This window comes from Taurulus bubalis (assembly GCF_910589615.1).
Source record: "Taurulus bubalis genome assembly, chromosome: 16".
NCBI classification, from domain to species: Eukaryota; Metazoa; Chordata; class Actinopteri; order Perciformes; family Cottidae; genus Taurulus; species Taurulus bubalis.
In genome coordinates this window covers 4,000,699-4,019,180 of record NC_136604.1, presented here as the reverse complement: position 1 = coordinate 4,019,180, position 18,482 = coordinate 4,000,699, and the positions used below count along the sequence as shown (strand labels likewise).

Here is an 18,482-nt window from a genome sequence, read left to right as displayed (position 1 = left end):
GCTGGCTGGCAACAGCAAACTGCATCTGCACAATAAGTGACAAAGTGCCTTTGTGTGTCATGATCCTTGGTGGCTGCTCCCGGGGACCGCCAACCAACAGTAACAGTCTGATTTTGTAAGGGTGTGTGTGTGTTTATGTGGGATCATGTGCATGCTGGAGGTTACATTATGCACCAGGGTTTGTGTGTGTGTGCTGGAGAGATAGTGAGTGTGCGCCACAGAGTTTGTGTGTCGAACTACAAACTACTGTACAAATGTGCTGAGAGCAGACCTGGGCAAAGTGGTAACTGAACATAATCTGGGGGGAATAATATGGGGGGGGGGGGACAATACTGCAAGATATAATTCTTGCCCAGGTCTGGTGGAGATTAGTGCCAGTAGAACGGATCCCACACACAAGAACATTCTTCTCTCTCTTCCTCGATTTTTATTCCCACTGTCACTGTCCCGGTCCAGTTTAGGACCCCTCGCTTTTTATCTCCTCGGGGCTCCTGGCTTTGTCTCCTTGCTGCTCCGCCCCTCCGTCCTCCCGGGCTGATTGATTGAAGGAGGAGCTGTGGGACGGGGCGGGGACGGCTTCGGCCAGCCCGGCCAACAATCCCGGCTCGAAGGTTCCGGGCGAGGCCGTCTGCATGATCTTCTGACGGACTTCGCGGATCTTCAGCTGCAGACACACCTTGGTGGGGAAGGTGTCCGAGTAGCGGGCCTGGAAAGCGGCGGTTGCCTGAGCTGGAGAGGGTGAGAGAAAGGTGGGGGCAGGAAGACAGAGCGGTTGTCATCAACACTGTATGATATCAAGCGTGAACATTATGTCCTGTGTGGCATTCTTTAAGGCTGCAGTTGCATCTCCATTTCAGGTAGTTCTTCCTATCGGGACATCGCGTCCCATCTACTGGTGGTTTACCTGAGGGAAAGAAGCCATGCTCCTGAAACAGCTGCATGACCAGGGCCCGGCGCTGATCCAGAGTTCTGCGTAGAGACGAGTAGGGGACCCGGTCCAAGTCGCCAAGAAGATCCTCTCCTTCTGTACCTGGTTGGACGAGGAGAACATCGTGTCACTTTTTGAATTCACCCTTTTTGGAGCTGCTCCCAGCCGCCGCACTTGATGCCCCTGTCGTACCCGCTCTGTCGAAGGTGAAGATCTCTCCCTCACACTTGGTGGCGCTCTTGGGGGTGTTGGGCTCCGAGCTGCAGCTGGAGAGGCGATGGGTCTTCCTCCTCGGGGAGCCGGGGTCTTCGGCTGTCACCTCCAGCTCTAAGACACGTGATGTGAGGGATTGACAAAGAAGAGGAATACGGATGAAAAGGGCGATAACAAGAGTAGGAAGAGAGGAGAGGGTAGAGGGGGGTGAAATAAAAAACAATGTGACGACAAACAAACGTCTTCATTCCAAATCCAAATAACAAAAAGGTTGCTTTAAAACAAAAAAGAAGAAGGTACATCTCTGTCTGAGCGCCTCACCGGTGGAGTTGCGTCTCTTCCTGCGGTAGCTCCCCAGGATGGCTCTCGGTGAGGTGGCCAGACTCTGCAGAGTGGGCGAAGGCAGGACCTCCTCCGGGTTGAACTCTGGGAGCTCAGCAAAGCGCTCCTCAAAGTACGTCTCCGACAAGACCCTGCACACAGAGAACACCGCGGTCATGTCTGGAAATCCGGTGGGTCAGATTATCAAGGGATTGGCTGCACATTCCTCATGCCCTCAGGCTTCCTCTTCTCTGAGGCTTGCCCACCACTCTCTCCGGCTGTCTAAATAAAGAACACAGAGAGTAGAGCACTCTGCCCACTCACATTCAAGAAACAAAGCGTTTCCATCATCATTTTATGAAGTTGGAGGTCTGGTCGTAAACCAAAAAAAACTAAAACAGAACAAGATGCCACAAGGTGCGAACATTGGTGTTAAACAAAGTCGACAAAAGGAGTCCCGTCCAGGGCGCTGAGTCTCATCGTCAAGCTGCTTCACGCTGTAACTACAGAAGATGAGCTCCTGTTATATGGGCTCGCTCAGCGTGACAACATGTAAACTGTTAGAATAGAGAGAACATTGTCTGACAACGACTGGACCGCCAGAAGGAGCAGGCGGCCTTGTTTTGTTTCGCTTTGGCACGGATTCTTCGAGAGCCGTGACTCTGACGAGTCCCGATCACGAGCTCTGGACTTGAACGAAAGCTCGTCTCGCCAGATTATTAAGACAAAACGCTGAGCGTCTCGCTTTCAATTTCAATCCCTCGTTTTACGGGTGCTTCCTCATTCAGGCTCACGGTCACTGAACCCGCTTGGATATATTTTATGCAATAATACAAAAATAATTAAATGGAAGCACTGACGAGAAGTTTCCTCGTGCTGACGTCCTCCTCCCACTTACTTCTCGAGGGAGTCGGGCGTCTTTTTGAGCGGCGGCGGTCTGAACTTGGTCTTCTTCGAGGAAGAGGAAGACTCTCTTTCCGCGGGGGGAGGGGGCGGGGGGTCCAAACCCGGGGGCGGCGGAGGAGGGGTGCGAGGTCCAGCCTGGGAAGAGAGCGAGAGTTAATTCACCATTCCCTCACGACTCTTTGAAATTGTCTCAATTACGTCTCCGTACTTTTGTTTCCAGCTCAGAAAAGTGTGTTTCCCTCACCTCTTTGCTGCCGTCGTCCATGCTGTGGTCCTCTCTGTCCGTCTCCCGGCCTCCTTTTCTTTCACTGCTCTCCTTCAGCCCTCTCTCTTGCTCCCTGTCCCCGCCGCTCTGTTTCTCTCCGCCGTGTCCATCTCGGAGGTTCTCTTCTTTGATGTGAAAGCCGATGTCCTCCTCTTTTTTAACTGGAACAGATAAAGATCATTTTAGACTTTGAATAAAAAAATAAAAAACATCTTAAACCTGAACAGTTTCACCGAAAACCAGAAACAATATGGCCCATTGAATGCCTGAAGGGGGATAGTGCAGATATTTTGAGTGCAGATATATTTGAGATATTTTGGGCTTGTATGTTAAAGTATTTTAAAGGATCAAAAATAATCTATATCAGTTTAAGTGAACGCAATATTTAGAATATTTTCTAGGGCTGAACGATTAATTGCATTTGCGATAATATCGCGATATGACAAAACAAGATTTTCTAACCGCAACGTGCGCGATTACAACGTCATCACGTGACGCGAGCGAAAGCGCGGAGAACTCGGCTGCATCAACTTTTCATGCGGCCCGTTAACCTGTTGCGCAATGGCCTCTGGCTCCACGGGACAGTCAGAAACTGACACAGCTGAGACTTTAGTCTGGAAGAGGAACAGCACGTCGGTAGTGTGGAACTATTTTGGTTTAAAAAAAGAAGATGCTGCGCAGCGTCAGGTGACGTGCAGAGCATGCCGTGCTCCTGTTGTACTTCACGGGGTAACACTACAAACTTGTTCCAGCACTTAAAAAAACACCACAAATCAACGTATGACAGTTGTATGGCCAAGATGCCGAGCGCCAGTGCGCCAGACAAGCCAAATACCTCAAGACAGGGATCACTGACCGAAATGTTTGAAAGAGTCACTCCATATGAACGTAATTCACAACGACACGGGGAAATCACTCGGGCAATAACCGAGTTCATAGTCAAATACATGATGCCTCTCAGCCCGGTGACCAAGCCTGGGTCCATGGCATTGATAAAAACGCTTGATAAACGGGACAGGATACCCCACGTACACATTTCAGTCAGACTGCCATACCGAAGCTGTACAAAAAGTGCAAAGAGAAAGTCGCCACGGAGCTTAAAACAGTGGACTGTTTTGCTACCACTACTGATCTGTGGTCGAGCCGCACAGCTGAGCCTTACCAGAGTCTTACAGTCCATTTTATTGACGGAGATTTCAACCTCGGAGCTCGCTGCCTACAAACTACCTACTTCCCAGACGACCACACAGGGGAAAATATTGCAGCCGGCCTGAGAGAGGGGCTTGCCAGCTGGGATCTCAACGAGGAGAAACACGACAGACAACGCATCAAATATGGTGCTGGCTGCACGGCTTAATGGATGGACGAGGCTCCAGTGTTTTGGGAACAGATTACATCTTGCCATTGGTAAGTTATCGTGTGTGTGTGTGTGCGCGCGCAAAATAGAGAGAGATGTGTTGATTAGTAATCAGGAAGCTAAATATATACAAACATTTAATTCTAACAAATAGGCCCAGCCAATGGGAAAGAACATTTTACACTCAATGTATCTAATATTGTGTTGGTCATATTTAAATCATTCATTATGTTTTGTTTGGGAAAAGAGAAGATAAAATAAAAAAATGTAATAAAAAAAATCGTATATTAAATCGCAATTGCAATATTGGGGGGAAAAAAATCGCAATTAGATTATTTTCCCAAATCGTTCAGCCCTAATATTTTCATATTTCATAATATTCTGAATATAGCATTCACTTAAACTGATACTCTAGGTTTTGCTGCAGTACATTGCTTTGCTGCCGTGTTGATACTTTCTCCAAACAGCCCACCACCACCTCCTGTCGATAAAACACTGACTGTGGATCCAAACTATCGCTTTAAATGTAAAGAGAAACCAATTCCCACGGTGGGAAAATATCTGATGATTGCATGCAACAGCATGTTTCTCAGTCTTGAAAATGAAAAGACCTTACAAAGTGTCACTGTATGATGGGCTCCACACTAAACTAAATGATAAGTTAAGATAAAACACAAAAGGGATGGCGGGTTACCTGCTGAGACATTAATCGCACAGGAGGCAAACGAGGAGCTGGCAGCACAGCTCGACCACCCGTCCTCAGTCGCCCCATCTGTCAGGTTCTCCCTCTTCACCTCCACCTTCAGCTCCACCTCTTCCGCTGCGGAAGGCCGAAGGGTCGCCGACGGAGAGGGAGAGCCAGTCCCGTCATGGGCCGCCACAGCGGGACGCACGGAGGCCACGCTAGCGGGCGGTGCAAGGGGCGGTGCAGGGTAGATGGCAGTTAGTACCTGGTGGAGGAGACGGCCATGACGGCAGGGCGGGATTAGTGCGTTTGTTTTGAAGAGCAAGAAGAAGAAAGGAAACAGTCGAACAGGGAACATGTCATGAGCTGAAGAAGTGGAAGTGGAATTTTATGAATTCATTACTTCCAGAGCTGGGTTTCTCAACCTTTTGTTCCATGAGGCCCACTTCTGATTGTTCAAGAAATATCGACATGACAAAAAAAGGTGAATCAAGGTTTTAAATATGTGTTATGCTGTAATGACAATATATATACCCTCACCCAGTCATTATGAATCCAAATTAAAATGAAAGACTTATTAACTTAAATAATTATCGAGAAACGTTCGCTAGCCGACAGCAGCAAAACAGCCTGATGATGCGTTGTGATATTCAAACGTAGCTCATTGAAATTATGCTTTTTAATTTTTGTATTCATGTGAATTAGGCCAAAAGTGACCGACAATATGTTCTCTTGTTTGTGCAGTCGTTTCCGTAATGACTCAATAAGTAATAGTAGTAATGTAGTGAGGATGAATTGATAGCAGAATGCTGCCCCTTTACTCCCTTAATGTGCTGCGGCTGACCTTTCTGACCAATTATTATAGTAGAGGTATTTGGTATATATATGGTTTAATTCATTCATACACCACTGGTAAAACATGGAGATTTTGTGAAATAAGAAAAAAATAATACTAAGTTTTGAAAAGAAAAAACTGAAAACATATCATATATTAATAGTATTAAATCGTTCACTCCTTTAACATTATTAACCTCTTTTGAAATAGATTTTTCTAATTGTCTTCATGAGTGCATGTTCTTTACCTGGCGACCCGCAGGGGTCTGTGGTTGACAGCTGAGGGGCTGAACCAGGGTTTGCCCTGCCGGCGCGATGGCGGTGAAGCCCAGGGTTGCCAGGGACGATGGGAGGTATGCAGGGATCGGGGGCGTGGCCTGTTGGGCCGCCGCCGCCACAGGAACTCCTGGGCCGGACTGGACATAGGTGATCCTGAAGGAGAGGAGTCACAAGCGTCAAAGCTAGATATTACAGCGGAGGATTACTAATTAAAAAAGGCGATAATGAGCACAGAACTGCCTTCATCAGCTCGTCTGACCAACATTTTTATTATTATTATGGGTTGCTTTAACTATGTTTTAATCGATTTTATTTGTTTTTACTATATGTGTGGCACTCTGAGATTCTTTTGAAGGAAGAATGCGATAAAAATGAAATGCATTATTATTATTTAGAAAGATATTCAGTTTACTGTCACAAAGACTTATGCACCTAGCGGAGTCTGAATAACTGAGGAAAATCAAAGCGTCTAATAGGTGTTAGTGACCTGGTGGGTGGAGAGGTCAGAAGAACGGTCTGCGGGGGCGCAGCACCGGGAGCCATCACTGTTGCCACGGAAACAGGAAAGGGGTTCCCAGGATGCACTGCTGCTGCGGCACAAGGGTGAACGTTGGTCTGGACCGCAGGCATCGGCGCGATCTGGATGATCTTTATGGAGGCGGGGACACGTAAACAAAAGGAATGTCTCACTTATCTAAACATTGGCTGATACACATCTGATATATATGTTTTTTAAATGTAATTTCTCCTTTTTTATTATTTGATAGGACACCCAGGTAAGGGGCGAGAGACCAAACGAGATGCAGCAAAGGGCCAGAGGGCAGTGTAGCAGTTTGTTAAAGCCGCTGGTCCCTTCAGAATGAAATGCAGCACAGCAGCAGGGCTGCAACTAGCAACCCTGTCTCCCTTAATTTGATTGTTTTATTGGATTAATAATTAAGTTTATCAGAAAAAAACGGTTGAAATAGTGGGAAAAATGTCTGTTGGACGGTCAGAAAGCTCGAGAGATCTTTATTAAATTGATGGCTTTCTTTGACAAACAGTCTAAAAACACAAATAATCCATTTACAATTATATAAAAGAGAAATGAGCTTCAAAGCCTTCAATTTAAAAAGATGGAACCAGTAAATATTTTTCCTTACTTAAATAACTTCTTCTCGATATCAAATAGATTTTCTGTTCCTGCAAAGCAGCGATTGTGTCGATGGTACTTTCTAAATTCAACGGGTGAATGCTTCAAAAAAAGTTTTTGTCCGAATCCGACCAATGAGATAAAGGCTGTGAGAGCAGTGAGACATGAGCGTCAAGCAGACTGACCTCCGAAAATCCACCTTGCTTCCCTTAGGAACACGGGTCACGTGTCGTCTCCTTTAATGCTGCTGATGCAGATTTTACTACCGTGTCACCCGTCAGCAAATGGGGCGGAGCCTATTGAACCTTCGCGCTCGCTCCAGTCACTTACCTTGTTTCCTGTCGGCGAGCCGTTCTGCACAGGAAGAGGCGGAGCGACCAGAGTAATGGAGGGATGAGGGGGAGTAGACCCTGTTCTCACTGTTGCCATGGGAACCAACATCTTGCTCTGCAAGACCGGCGACTGGGTTTGGACTAACAAGTGAGAAGGAGAGAAGGAGAGAGAGAGAGAGAGAGAATTATAACACTCAGCGTAAGAAACAGATGAATCGAGCCAAAAGAGGGGAGGTGAGGACGGCACAGGAGCGACGGGTGGGCGGAGACACGCAGACATGAGACGAGGTTTCAGCGACTGATAATAGTGAAATTCCTCTCTGGAAACAAGGTGCAACAATGTTCTGTTGCTTCGGACTCCTCTGAATAGAGTGATGAAGGCGTGGGCGGGCGGCGGGCGCTCAAGCTCGTGTCAACAGTGCTTCCCCTGTCAATCATTCAGCTCCCGTTTACGTAAGCCAATCAAGTCTATTTTCAGAGCTTCCCGTGGAGATGATTAATCGAAAATAAAGGGACTTACAGCAAAAAGAGAAGAATTTCAGAAAGACTCTTTTCTAGTTGTCAGTGGACTAAACTCTTTTCTCCCCCGGCCAATCGCTGCTCTCTGTCTCACCTCTGGTTCCGGGGCTGACGGATGCGACTCTGATGCCATTGACCAGGCTGGCATTGGTGGGCAGGGAGAGAATTTGCTGGCGGGTGAGTTGAGGGGAGGAGGGGCCCTCGGTGGGCAGGATGTACTGGACCTGCGCTAGCGGCTTGGGGCCGGCGGGAGGCGTGAGAGTGGAGGTGGCGCTGGTGGGCTGGAGGACAGGTAGGGGGGTTTGTGCGTGCGGCTGCGGGATGAGGAGCTGCACTGGCAGGGCGGCGGGAAAGGCCCCTCCCAGAACTAGACTAGTGACCAGGCCGCTGCCCTCCACGGGAGTTACACTGACTGGACCGGGTGAAGAGGAGCAGGACAGGTACCCACCACCCGCGGCAATTGGCAGCTGCTGAGGTCCGCCTCCTCCAATCAGGAGAGTGGCTTTCTTGTCCTGAGGCAGAGAGTTGCTGGCGATGGCTCCTTCGGCCGGCTTGCTGGCGATGGGTACGGGCGCGCCGGAGATGGGTCGAACCACATTGGTCACCGTCGTGGGGGCCGTGCGGACTGCGCCGAGGACCTGGGTCAAACCCTGCTGGGTCAGACCCAGGGGAGCCTGGCCGCCGGATGTGGAGCATGCAGTGGACAGAGAAGAGACCCCACCACTTCCTCCTCCACCTGCTCCATCTGCTGCTGCTTCTTCTCTCTTGGATCTTTCCTCGCTCCCCTCCTCTCCTGCATCTCTCTTTCGCTTCCTCTCAGACCCCTCGTCACCTCCTCCTCCGTTCCCTTTAGCAGAGGTGAAGTCGGAGTGAGGGGTGGAGGGAGAGGAGGAAGGGAGAGAAGAGCGAGCCACTGGCTGGAAGCCATGCTGGAGGGAAGAGAGAGAGAGACGGAGGGATCAAAGCTGGGAAAGTTACTCTGGAAAGTTCTCTTCTGCTTCATGAACACATGAAGTTATTTTAAGTGGGTTTTAAATGCTCGATGGGGATAAAGGAACCACCAATGATATGATGCCTGTCATGCAGAATTACACTGTTGGTAAAGAAAGCAACTCTACAATACATGTGATGAAGACCCAGATTCAGTTTTTACTAAATGTGGTATCTATACTCCATGCCTTGATGCAAAGACTAGATATGGAATAAAAGTACTGAATAAAAGAATAATTATCCAGTACAAAATGAGGAAGGAGAGACCAATCTAGCTCAAAGTGAAGTCCACTGTGGAAAGTAATTCAAATAAATCGACGACGACTGTAGCTATACCTGTCCGTCTGGTTCGTCTTCATCGCTGTCCGTCACTCTCTCTTTACACTTGAGGTCGATGGATCCTTCTGGACAGGAGTCCTCTGTGGGCGGGGCATAAATATGAGAAGTTAGCGTTGGCACATTTCAAAAAGGGGACTTAACACACTAGATGTTTTCAACTGCTCCCCCATTCGCAATCAGTGCCTTCAAACCTCCAGTATCAGCATCAAATAGCCAACTGTGTGCTATTGTTATATTCCAGCACTCAATTCCAGCAATCAACAGGCCAGGGCTGAAGCTCACAAAATGAATGTTTGTTTTTTCTTCTTCTTTTTTTTGCTAATATCGTCGTTGTGATTATGAAGTCTGAGGTGTCTATTTTGAAAGACACACTGATCGTTGTGGGAACTGAAACTATGACTTGTGGTTGCGCAACAACCGTCTCCCCAGCAGCCACTAGACCACAACTCACCCATGACGTCATCGTCTCCCTCTTCCTCACAGATGACCATGCGCTCTTCGTCGCTGGTCACGTCCTCGCTGAGTCCGCCCTTGTACAGGGCCTGAGAAGGGGGCTGACGGCGAAACAAACTCGCCCCATCCTCCTGACAGGAAAGGGAAAAGAATAACACATTTTACAGTTTCACAACCAAACTATGAAGCGCAAATCTCGCCAGCCGATCTACTTCACGCTAGGCGGGTGTTTTGCTGGGGACTTAAGGACGTGCCGCAATTTGGACTCGTGAGACCTTCAATATTGATAAACCTTGAATAAACAAACTACAGCATTATGTGCAGCAGTGGGGGGGGGGGGCTTCAGGGCTGCGACTCAAAGGCCGCGGCTCGACTGCAGCGTTGTAGCGAAACTCTTTTTCGGGTCGAGCAACACTTCCAGGGGCCCGAGTGATCGGCCCGCTCCGAACAAACACACGGCCACGCCCCGAACAGGCGCTGCACGAGTAAACTCAAAAACTAAACAAAGTACTTCAGAAGAACACTTCAGACAGAAGTAATATACGCCATTATCAAAGCATAGATACAGTTTTGCCGCCAGCATTAAATGAAAGCCTTTAAAACAAAAGAGCTCACATGCAGGTCTATCCCTCTGTGATTAGGAGAGGAGCAGCAAACCCCACGGTGCCTTCAAAGGCACTACAAAACAAGGAGAGAGTGAAACCTTTGAAGTCGGAGGACTGAGCTCCCCCCGGAGCTTTCGGTGGGCTTTCAGCGGCAACAACTCAAGCCCTCACACAAAGAACCTACAGAGTCCATTTGAACTGGGTTTTCTTTTCTTTTAACGCCGTGCTTTCAGTCGTGGAGTTCAACTGAAATGCTTTGCAGCATGACGGACACACGTCTGCTGTCGATAAATACACACGTCTGATGGCGCGTAGGCGCTCATTCTTTTTTAGAAAGATTTACTTCAGTCTGCTTTCAGTCGCCTCCTTTCTGATTTGATTTAGTTTCGTCTTTGTTCTCTTGGATGCAACAAATCAGTGCTTGAATACTGATTTGACTGTAAAGTCTGCGGAGCACATGATTTTAATTCTCTTTGAGATTAAACTCGCCGGCGATCTGGAACAGTTTGCTTCACATTCTTAAACCTCCCGAGTCTGTTTGCTGCCTCTGAGCGACGGATCAACAACCGCCTACCTTCTCCAGGTCTCTCTCCCTCTGCTCCAGGGTGTGCACGGCACTCTGGGAAAAGGCTCGAGGACGCGGGTGCTGCCCGGCAAACAGACCCACTCGACGCTCCGGTCCCCCTGGCCAGCACGAGCCTCCTCCTCCTCCCTTCCCCCCCTCCGGCACCTGAGACTCCGGATGGGGATCTGAAGAAGAGAGGAGTCCGATCAAAGATAAACTATCACATTGGGTCATGTATGGAGTAGATCAATATCAACTAGTTCCACAAAAAAATCAACACCAACCAAGAGCATCGGCAAAAAAAAAAAACGCTGCAATGTGCAATAAGAAATCTGCATGCGTTCTATGATGACAGATCCTCTTGGTTCAGTATGGCTGAATGTATTTTGAGGGATAACAAAAAGATTCAAAGCCGTATATGACTCACTGACGGTGTTCCTTCTAAAAAGGCATCTTGTGTTATGCTCTGAAAATGCTAATCATTGCTAATCCACACACACACACACACACACACACACACACACACACACACACACACACACACACACACACACACCTATACTCTCCGACATGCTCCTCTCCCGCGACTCCTTTGGCAACCCACGGCCCTCCGACAGCGACTTCCTGCGGTCCTTGTTACACCACTTCCAGTCTGGGTGGGCTCTGAAGTGGGCCTCTTTCACCTGGAGGAAGAGGAGGAAGAGGAGGAGGAGGAGAGGGTCCTTAACATTTTTCAGACAAGCTGCTATTGCTTTTGGTGAATCTGGATGTCAAAACGAAAAGCTCTCATGTCCTAGCGGAAGAGCCACTACTCCGCCAACCGCTCGCTGCAAAACAAACCGAAAACAAGATCCAAACACTGAATTCTATCTTCACCTGGAAGGCCAGATCGTGGTACTGCTGCTTCTCGTTGGGCCCCAGAGCGTACCACCACTCCCCCAGGATCTTGCTGACCGTTCGGTTGTCTTGGTTGGGATGCCGCTGGTGCACCAGGGCCCGGTGGCGCTTGCTGAAGATCATGAATGCGTTCATTGGTCGGCGAATGTGGTCTTTCTCCCTCTGGTTGTGGTTTTGGAAGGGAACACAAATCTCAGTTTCATGGGGAGAATTTATTTGTCTCTGTTTTTTGACCGTCCGTCTGCATGGCTGACTGACCTTCCTGTCCCCGTCCTTGGGCAGGGCACTGAGGGACTGCGTGCGCCTCTTCATGGTGCCGCCGGAGGGCGCCGCGTCGTTGGCCGCGCCCGGGGAGAACCTGCATTCACACCACAGGGGGAAAGTGAAACCGTTGAGTCCAAGAGAGACGAGGGATCATGGGGAATTCCTCAATGTGAGGGACTTTCAGGAAAGTGACAAGGCTAAAGGGTTGTGAAGGATTTAGGGGATTATTAAGGTTGTATTAAGATACTGTGTTTAAAAGTGTGGCGTCTACTCTTTATTTGATCCGTTTTTCAACAGTTTTAATGTATATCACACCTCTGTGGTGAAGCTCCATTTAAGCACTTGACCAGTATGACATGCCATGGTGTATAAACCAGGTTGCCTTCTTGATCACAGCGGTCATCTGCAGTTTGATTATTCATTCTGTAACACACAGCCCAGAGATCACAAGTCAGCCAACCGGAAGAGTTTCCCCCTTTTCCTCTTCTTTTCCTTTCATTTACTGAGAATGTAATGTGGACACTTTTCTTTCATCTGTTCTGCCTTTGTTGTTCTCACATGAAGTTATGTATTCGGCTGTTTCTACTACTACCGCTACCAAACTGCACCCTTCCTGCCAACCACGAGATTGTTTCAAGGAAAAAGCACGCAGACACAAAAGCATATAATCAAAAATGGTTATGTTTGGATGACTAGTTGTGTCGGAGAAACCCAGCAGCAAAAAACGAGCGTTAGTTTGTTCACAAATTCTTATTATGATTTTAAAATAAAGTACAACAATTATATACAGCAACGATTAAATAAGCAGAAAATGGGAAAAGAGTGAGACACAAAGTGTCCGTGAAGGTAGAAACTAATCCAGAGCAATCATAAGGGGTCGTGGGAGTTCAGCTGGGAAAGCACAAAAGAACTACAGAAGAAAAGAAAGCAAAACAGGGGCGATTGTGGGAGAATTTACAGATAAGAAGAGGTAGATAATAAGCAAACAAATGCATACAATGTATACTATGCCCCCTACAATGGAGGAGTATTTGCGTAGTTTAAAATCCTGTTCCAACGAGTCGACTGTTTTTATTCATGCCGTTAGTCTCTCCATTGAGATGCAGCCAGACTACAGGTGTAGCCACTGCAGCGTCGAGAGATTGCTGAAGTGCTTCTCTTGGTAATGGCGGGCCTTTGTGAGCACGGTGACCCTGAAACATTCAAAACCACCGCACTAGCAGCCAGACAGACACGCAGCCCGTCTGAGTCACTCTGAAAGAGCAGTAACCCAGCCAGACGCAGAGACGCACGCCTGAGAGACGTGGACAAGCACACACTGTACAACGCTTTGCCAGACACACACTCACACTCACACACACACACACACGTAGGAAAAGTTGTTTGTTTCTTGAATTTGGGTCCACCTGTTCCGACCGTCATTGAGAACTCTAAAGTCTTTGTATTATAATATAATACTCTCAATGTATTAAGTGTTTGCTCAAAATGAGTCGACAACATTTAAATATAGCAGCAAAACTTTTTAAAAGGTCATTCTCTCTCTCTCTCTCTCTCGTCATTTTAACCGTAAGACTTCGCAGTAGTTAAAGTAGGGATCATAATGTATACAAGAATGACGTTGTAAATATTATGTTAATGATGCAAATTAAACTGATATCACTGAGTATGTATGTGAATAATAGGCTGTTTTAAATCACCTCATTGCATGTAAACAAGACCTAAACCGGATCCGCGGTTGTCTGGTGTTTCCTGTGTCTGACTGGTGGACTGGCCTCATTTCACAATGTGGTCAATGTGCCACAGCGCTACTCTACACCTGCATTTCTATTCAGTCTTTTGTTTCTTGTGCTTCTTCCTCCTCTTCTCTTGATTCCATTTGCCATCCGAAGGCTATTGCTGGACACCGCTGAGCACGACACGGTTGTGTTCTGCTATGTTCATTTAAAAAAAAAAAAGTACTTTTATGTGACCCAACAAAAAAAGAAGAAGTAGAAAACATCTCGGGAAGGCAGAGCAGCCACGATTAATACCGGGGAGGTGGGTGAAATCGTCCCCTTCGTACTTACGGGTCATCTGTATCGCTCTCTGTCTCGCTGTCAGCCCCGCCCCTGTCTGTAGGAGGATTGTCATTGGTCGGGGGAGGGCACGACGTGGATCCCCTCTCTAGGTCAGGAGGGCCGGTGCGTCCGTCGCTCAGCAGGGCCACGCCGCAACGAGGCTCTGAAATGAGAAAGCCATTGAAAAGGTGGTGAGTGAAAAGGCTTCCTGAAGGTCAGACTCCACAAAGTGTGTGAACGCAGGGCTGGCCTCCATGCAGCTCGCTGATGGGCAGGTTCATTCCGGCTGTGGGAGGTGTGAGAAGCTCCGACTACATCTATGTTGCAATCAGCGTTTGTTTTTATACTGCAGGTGTCTCTCCAACAAAGCTTATTGTAGCCCATTTAGCGAGATGGCTTACTTTTACTATGTTTTGACTGGCCTCCACTTACTGTATGATGCAATTATAACGCGTTTGAGAAATTTTGCAGCATTTAGTTAGATGAAAACATGCTTAGAAGAGCATATACAGCGTTTAAAAACAAATCCCCCCCCCAAATAAAGTTGGTTTTACGTTTTATGCTCGCGCATCCTAAAAAAATAGTATTATAATTTCCCAAAGAGTAAGCTGAATCCTCAACTAATTTAACTAATTTTACATCACACAATGAGGGAAACTGTCTGGTTACGTACAGTTTGCTGCTTTTCTTTCTCATATATGTTGACAAACTGAATACATTTGTTGTAGATTGATGATGTGACCTTGGTCTCTGAGAAACTGTATACTGTATGTATTATTTGCTGACAGAACATAGACTAGCGCGATTAATCAATAGTTGCAGCCCTTAAACAGACAGAAAATAAAATTAAAATAAAGCCTTGAATGAAGCTCTGTGGACGATGACTGACCGTCCCCACCACTCACAATTAGTCTCGGACTACATTTTAGCTCTCCAGTCAAAAAATAGTGTTACCAACAATGTTACTGGAACTATATTGGTGTGAGCACCAACTGTGCTGATTTGGAATTCAGTCGCGACTGTTTTGGGAAACGCTGCCTTGGCTGCCGGTGCGTCCGACAAAACATTTGTACTATTTATACTGAGGGAGATACTTGTTTGTAAGATGGAGTCGTATATATATATATATATATATATATATATATATATATATATATATATATATATATATATATATATGGGTACAAGCAGTGGAATTCAGAGCAAAAAAGGAGTGGGGCTACCACTCATTGGCTACCTTTGCTCTGATTGACAAGCTGCTGGCCGTCGGCAGGCTGGGCGGCCGCTCCTGATTGGCTGGGCTCCAGGAAAGGGACGAGCGAATGCCAAGGGAACACTGGCACCGACCGAGGCTCCACGTTGGTCCAAACTGTGGGAACGCGAAGGGAGAGAGAGAGAGAGAGAGAGAGAGAGAGAGAGAAAGAGAAAAAAGTGAAATGTCATCATGTTTATCTCTCTCAGTATCATGGACTGCAGACAGAAGGTAGCGCTCTGCCCTCCGGCAGCATGTGAAATCCTCCATGATCGCCAGCCGGCGACGAGCTAAAGCGCTACTAAAAACTACACTTTCATAGAAAGGGAAGACCATGAATGGAGTTGTGTGTTCAGCTACCTACTCTGCCCTCCCCCCTTCCAACACACACACACACACACACACACACACACACACACACACGCAGAGAACTTCCCTCAGGATAATGAGAGTTGAGGGGGCATGTGGTGTGCTGTGATGAGGGAACCTGTTATTTCATCCACAGAGACTCCAGACCACTCGCTGTCTAGACTGCAGTCGAGCTTCAGACTCTGAACCAATTCAAGTCAAGAAACACTACAGAGCACAGGTTGAATGTATACACAAATCCCTAGAACTACTGTTTTAGAGATTACAAACAATAATATATTATAATATGAATACAAGTATTTTTCTAATACAGATATAAATCATGACATGCATTCTCAACCACATGTGTAATAGTTCAAAGGATGCTAAACTGTGAACCACTTAAAATAAAAATGAAAACCATGCATCTCCAAATTTGGTGATGAGAAAGGGCTATCTGTACCGCAACCAGGATCTGGCAATAGCAATGTGCTTTCCTACACTGAGATAAGGGCGTGTCGATGAAGCATGAAGTGCCTTAATTATCCCCAGCCAGCTAGCCATGCTAGCTCGCTCTTTCCGCCATGTTTTCATATTAACAGAGAGAGCGGGCTGCGCTGGTGGCCAGGAGTGATAGGAGGGACTGTGGGGGGAAACTGTTCATGTACAACGTGGAACAGAACGTAGCTATTGCACCGGCTCAACCTCAAAAGGTTAGAGGTGTCGTTGTGCGTGTGTTAGCATGTTACATTTTAGCATTTAGCGCAAAGCATCCCTTCGCCTGAACATCACCTCAAACGTTCTCCTCAAACGGATTAAACACTCAGCAAATACTCCCACTTCTACACAAACAGAGAATGCGCCATTTTCTTTTATCTGATGAAAAGTTTACATTTTCAAGATTCGTTGAATTCCACGAGACAGCAACCATGTGTAAAAAAAGAAAAAAAATCAACATCTTATTTTGTTTGTTTAAAGTGAATATTTACATTATTTTATTCATTTGGATAAGAGGTATCACAATATGTTCACAACATCACGATACCACTGAACTCTTTACTTCTGCTAATACTACCAGCACTATTACTATCTTTCTACTGCCGGTACTAATACTACCACCACTACTACTACTACTACTACTACTACTACTACTACTACTACCACTACCACTACAACAATCACAACTATTAGTTCTAATGTCACCACTACTGCATGTTTGGATATTTCCACTTTTTGAATAAATGCAATATTTTGTAGTTTTATCAGTGTGTCTACACACAAAAAATATAAATGATGTAATTATAAAATATTGCACAATAAAGATCATAGCCTCAGTTTCACTCCCCCATCCTCTCCTGACTGCGGTATTCCACATACAGGTCTTGGAAATAAACTGCCTTCGAACTCTGCTGCAGCACTGCAATATCCAGTTTCCGTTCCCATTAATAATTTTATAATAAAGTATTAAAATGGTCTATTTATAGCTAACCACTCGCCGGCTTATTGCTCATCTAAAATGGACGTCCAGATACTGCTGAGCTAGACTATGAAGAAAATGTACACATGTCCCAGACGTGCAGTTCAAGAAGTCTTTTGCAGATTCTGGCGTCACCTGACTATTATCACTGCAGTGCTCTGAACTTTGCAATACGCATTACTTCACTTATGGTGCTGTTTGGAACTTCAGCTGAGGAAGTGATTCTTATCCAAACGTTTATATTGGACAGAAAAATATATTTGGAATACATATATATATCATATGCACTGTATATATTTATATCTGTGCACATCCAATGTTTATGCTGAGCTCTTTCAGCTTTGATGTCCCTGTTTTAAGACATATGTATTTTTCTCTGCATGTACATGGAGAACTGCAGAATACAAGAGCCAATATGATCCTAATACTACAATTAGTTAAACACAGTGACTAGATTTTGCTGTGCAGAATAAAAGTTGATTTGCTATGCGGAATAAAAGTTGATTTGCTATGCGGAATAAAAGTTGATTTAATTTGTATATCTGAATATATATCCTAGATTAATTCAGATGTGCCGCTGCAACTCAAGGACAGCCAAAGTGATACTGGATGTTTAAGGTCAATCCAGATATTTTGCAGTTAAAGAAATTATACAACTGAGATTTTCTTCTTTTTCCATAAACACATAATTACTGCGTCCCAGTGTAATGCTTCTCCCATGACTGGTGGAGGTAATAGTTTACATCCATGTACATCATCACTATCATTTTGTCCTATTAGACGATTAACATAATACGACTCAACAATCTTGAGTCGTGGTCAAACATATTTTTTGTAGGGACCACCAAATTCAGTTCATCCTCAAGTCTAAGTGGTCATTTGAGCCAAATTTGAAGAAGTTTGCTCAAGGCGTTCCCCAATAGTGGGAGGGGGGGAATTAACACTGTGTGTATGTACGTGTATATATGTCTGTGTATATATGTATATGTATGTATGTACATGTATGTATGCATGTATGTATGTATGTAGGTATGTATGTGTATATATGTACATGTATGTATGTACGTATATATGTAGGTATGTATCTGTATATATGTAGGTATGTATCTGTATATATGTATGTCCATGTATATGTATGTATGTATGTGTATATATGTATATGTATGTAGGTATGTATGTCCATGTATATGTATGTATGTATATATATGTATATGTATGTATGTCCATGTATATGTATGTATGTATGTGTATATATGTATATGTATGTAGGTATGTATATATATGTATATGTATGTATGTCCATGTATATGTATGTATGTGTATATATGTATATGTATGTATGTATGTATGTAGGTATGTATGTGTATATATGTACATGTATGTATGTACGTATATATGTATGTATGTATGTGTATATATGTGTGTATGTATGTATGTCCATGTCCATGTATATGTATGTATGTA

General features: G+C 45.7%; 1 protein-coding gene across 1 annotated transcript in view; it reads right to left on the bottom strand.

The window, feature by feature from the left end:
- Window positions 1-317: 317 nt before the first annotated feature.
- cica (capicua transcriptional repressor a) overlaps window positions 318-18,482 on the bottom strand; it is a 29,599-nt gene continuing 11,434 nt past the window's right edge. Inside the window, exons 4-22 of the mRNA XM_079231872.1 lie at window positions 15,179-15,310; window positions 13,951-14,104; window positions 11,879-11,978; window positions 11,600-11,782; window positions 11,280-11,406; window positions 10,733-10,908; window positions 9,552-9,684; window positions 9,098-9,180; window positions 7,866-8,700; window positions 7,251-7,393; window positions 6,276-6,436; window positions 5,758-5,941; window positions 4,685-4,940; window positions 2,613-2,794; window positions 2,361-2,503; window positions 1,463-1,614; window positions 1,121-1,255; window positions 905-1,030; window positions 318-729 (exon numbers count right to left, since the gene is read on the bottom strand). Of these exons, the coding sequence (XP_079087998.1) occupies window positions 458-729; window positions 905-1,030; window positions 1,121-1,255; window positions 1,463-1,614; window positions 2,361-2,503; window positions 2,613-2,794; window positions 4,685-4,940; window positions 5,758-5,941; window positions 6,276-6,436; window positions 7,251-7,393; window positions 7,866-8,700; window positions 9,098-9,180; window positions 9,552-9,684; window positions 10,733-10,908; window positions 11,280-11,406; window positions 11,600-11,782; window positions 11,879-11,978; window positions 13,951-14,104; window positions 15,179-15,310 (3,677 nt within the window). The 3' untranslated portion in view covers window positions 318-457. The remainder of the gene's footprint in view (window positions 730-904; window positions 1,031-1,120; window positions 1,256-1,462; window positions 1,615-2,360; window positions 2,504-2,612; window positions 2,795-4,684; window positions 4,941-5,757; window positions 5,942-6,275; window positions 6,437-7,250; window positions 7,394-7,865; window positions 8,701-9,097; window positions 9,181-9,551; window positions 9,685-10,732; window positions 10,909-11,279; window positions 11,407-11,599; window positions 11,783-11,878; window positions 11,979-13,950; window positions 14,105-15,178; window positions 15,311-18,482) is intronic.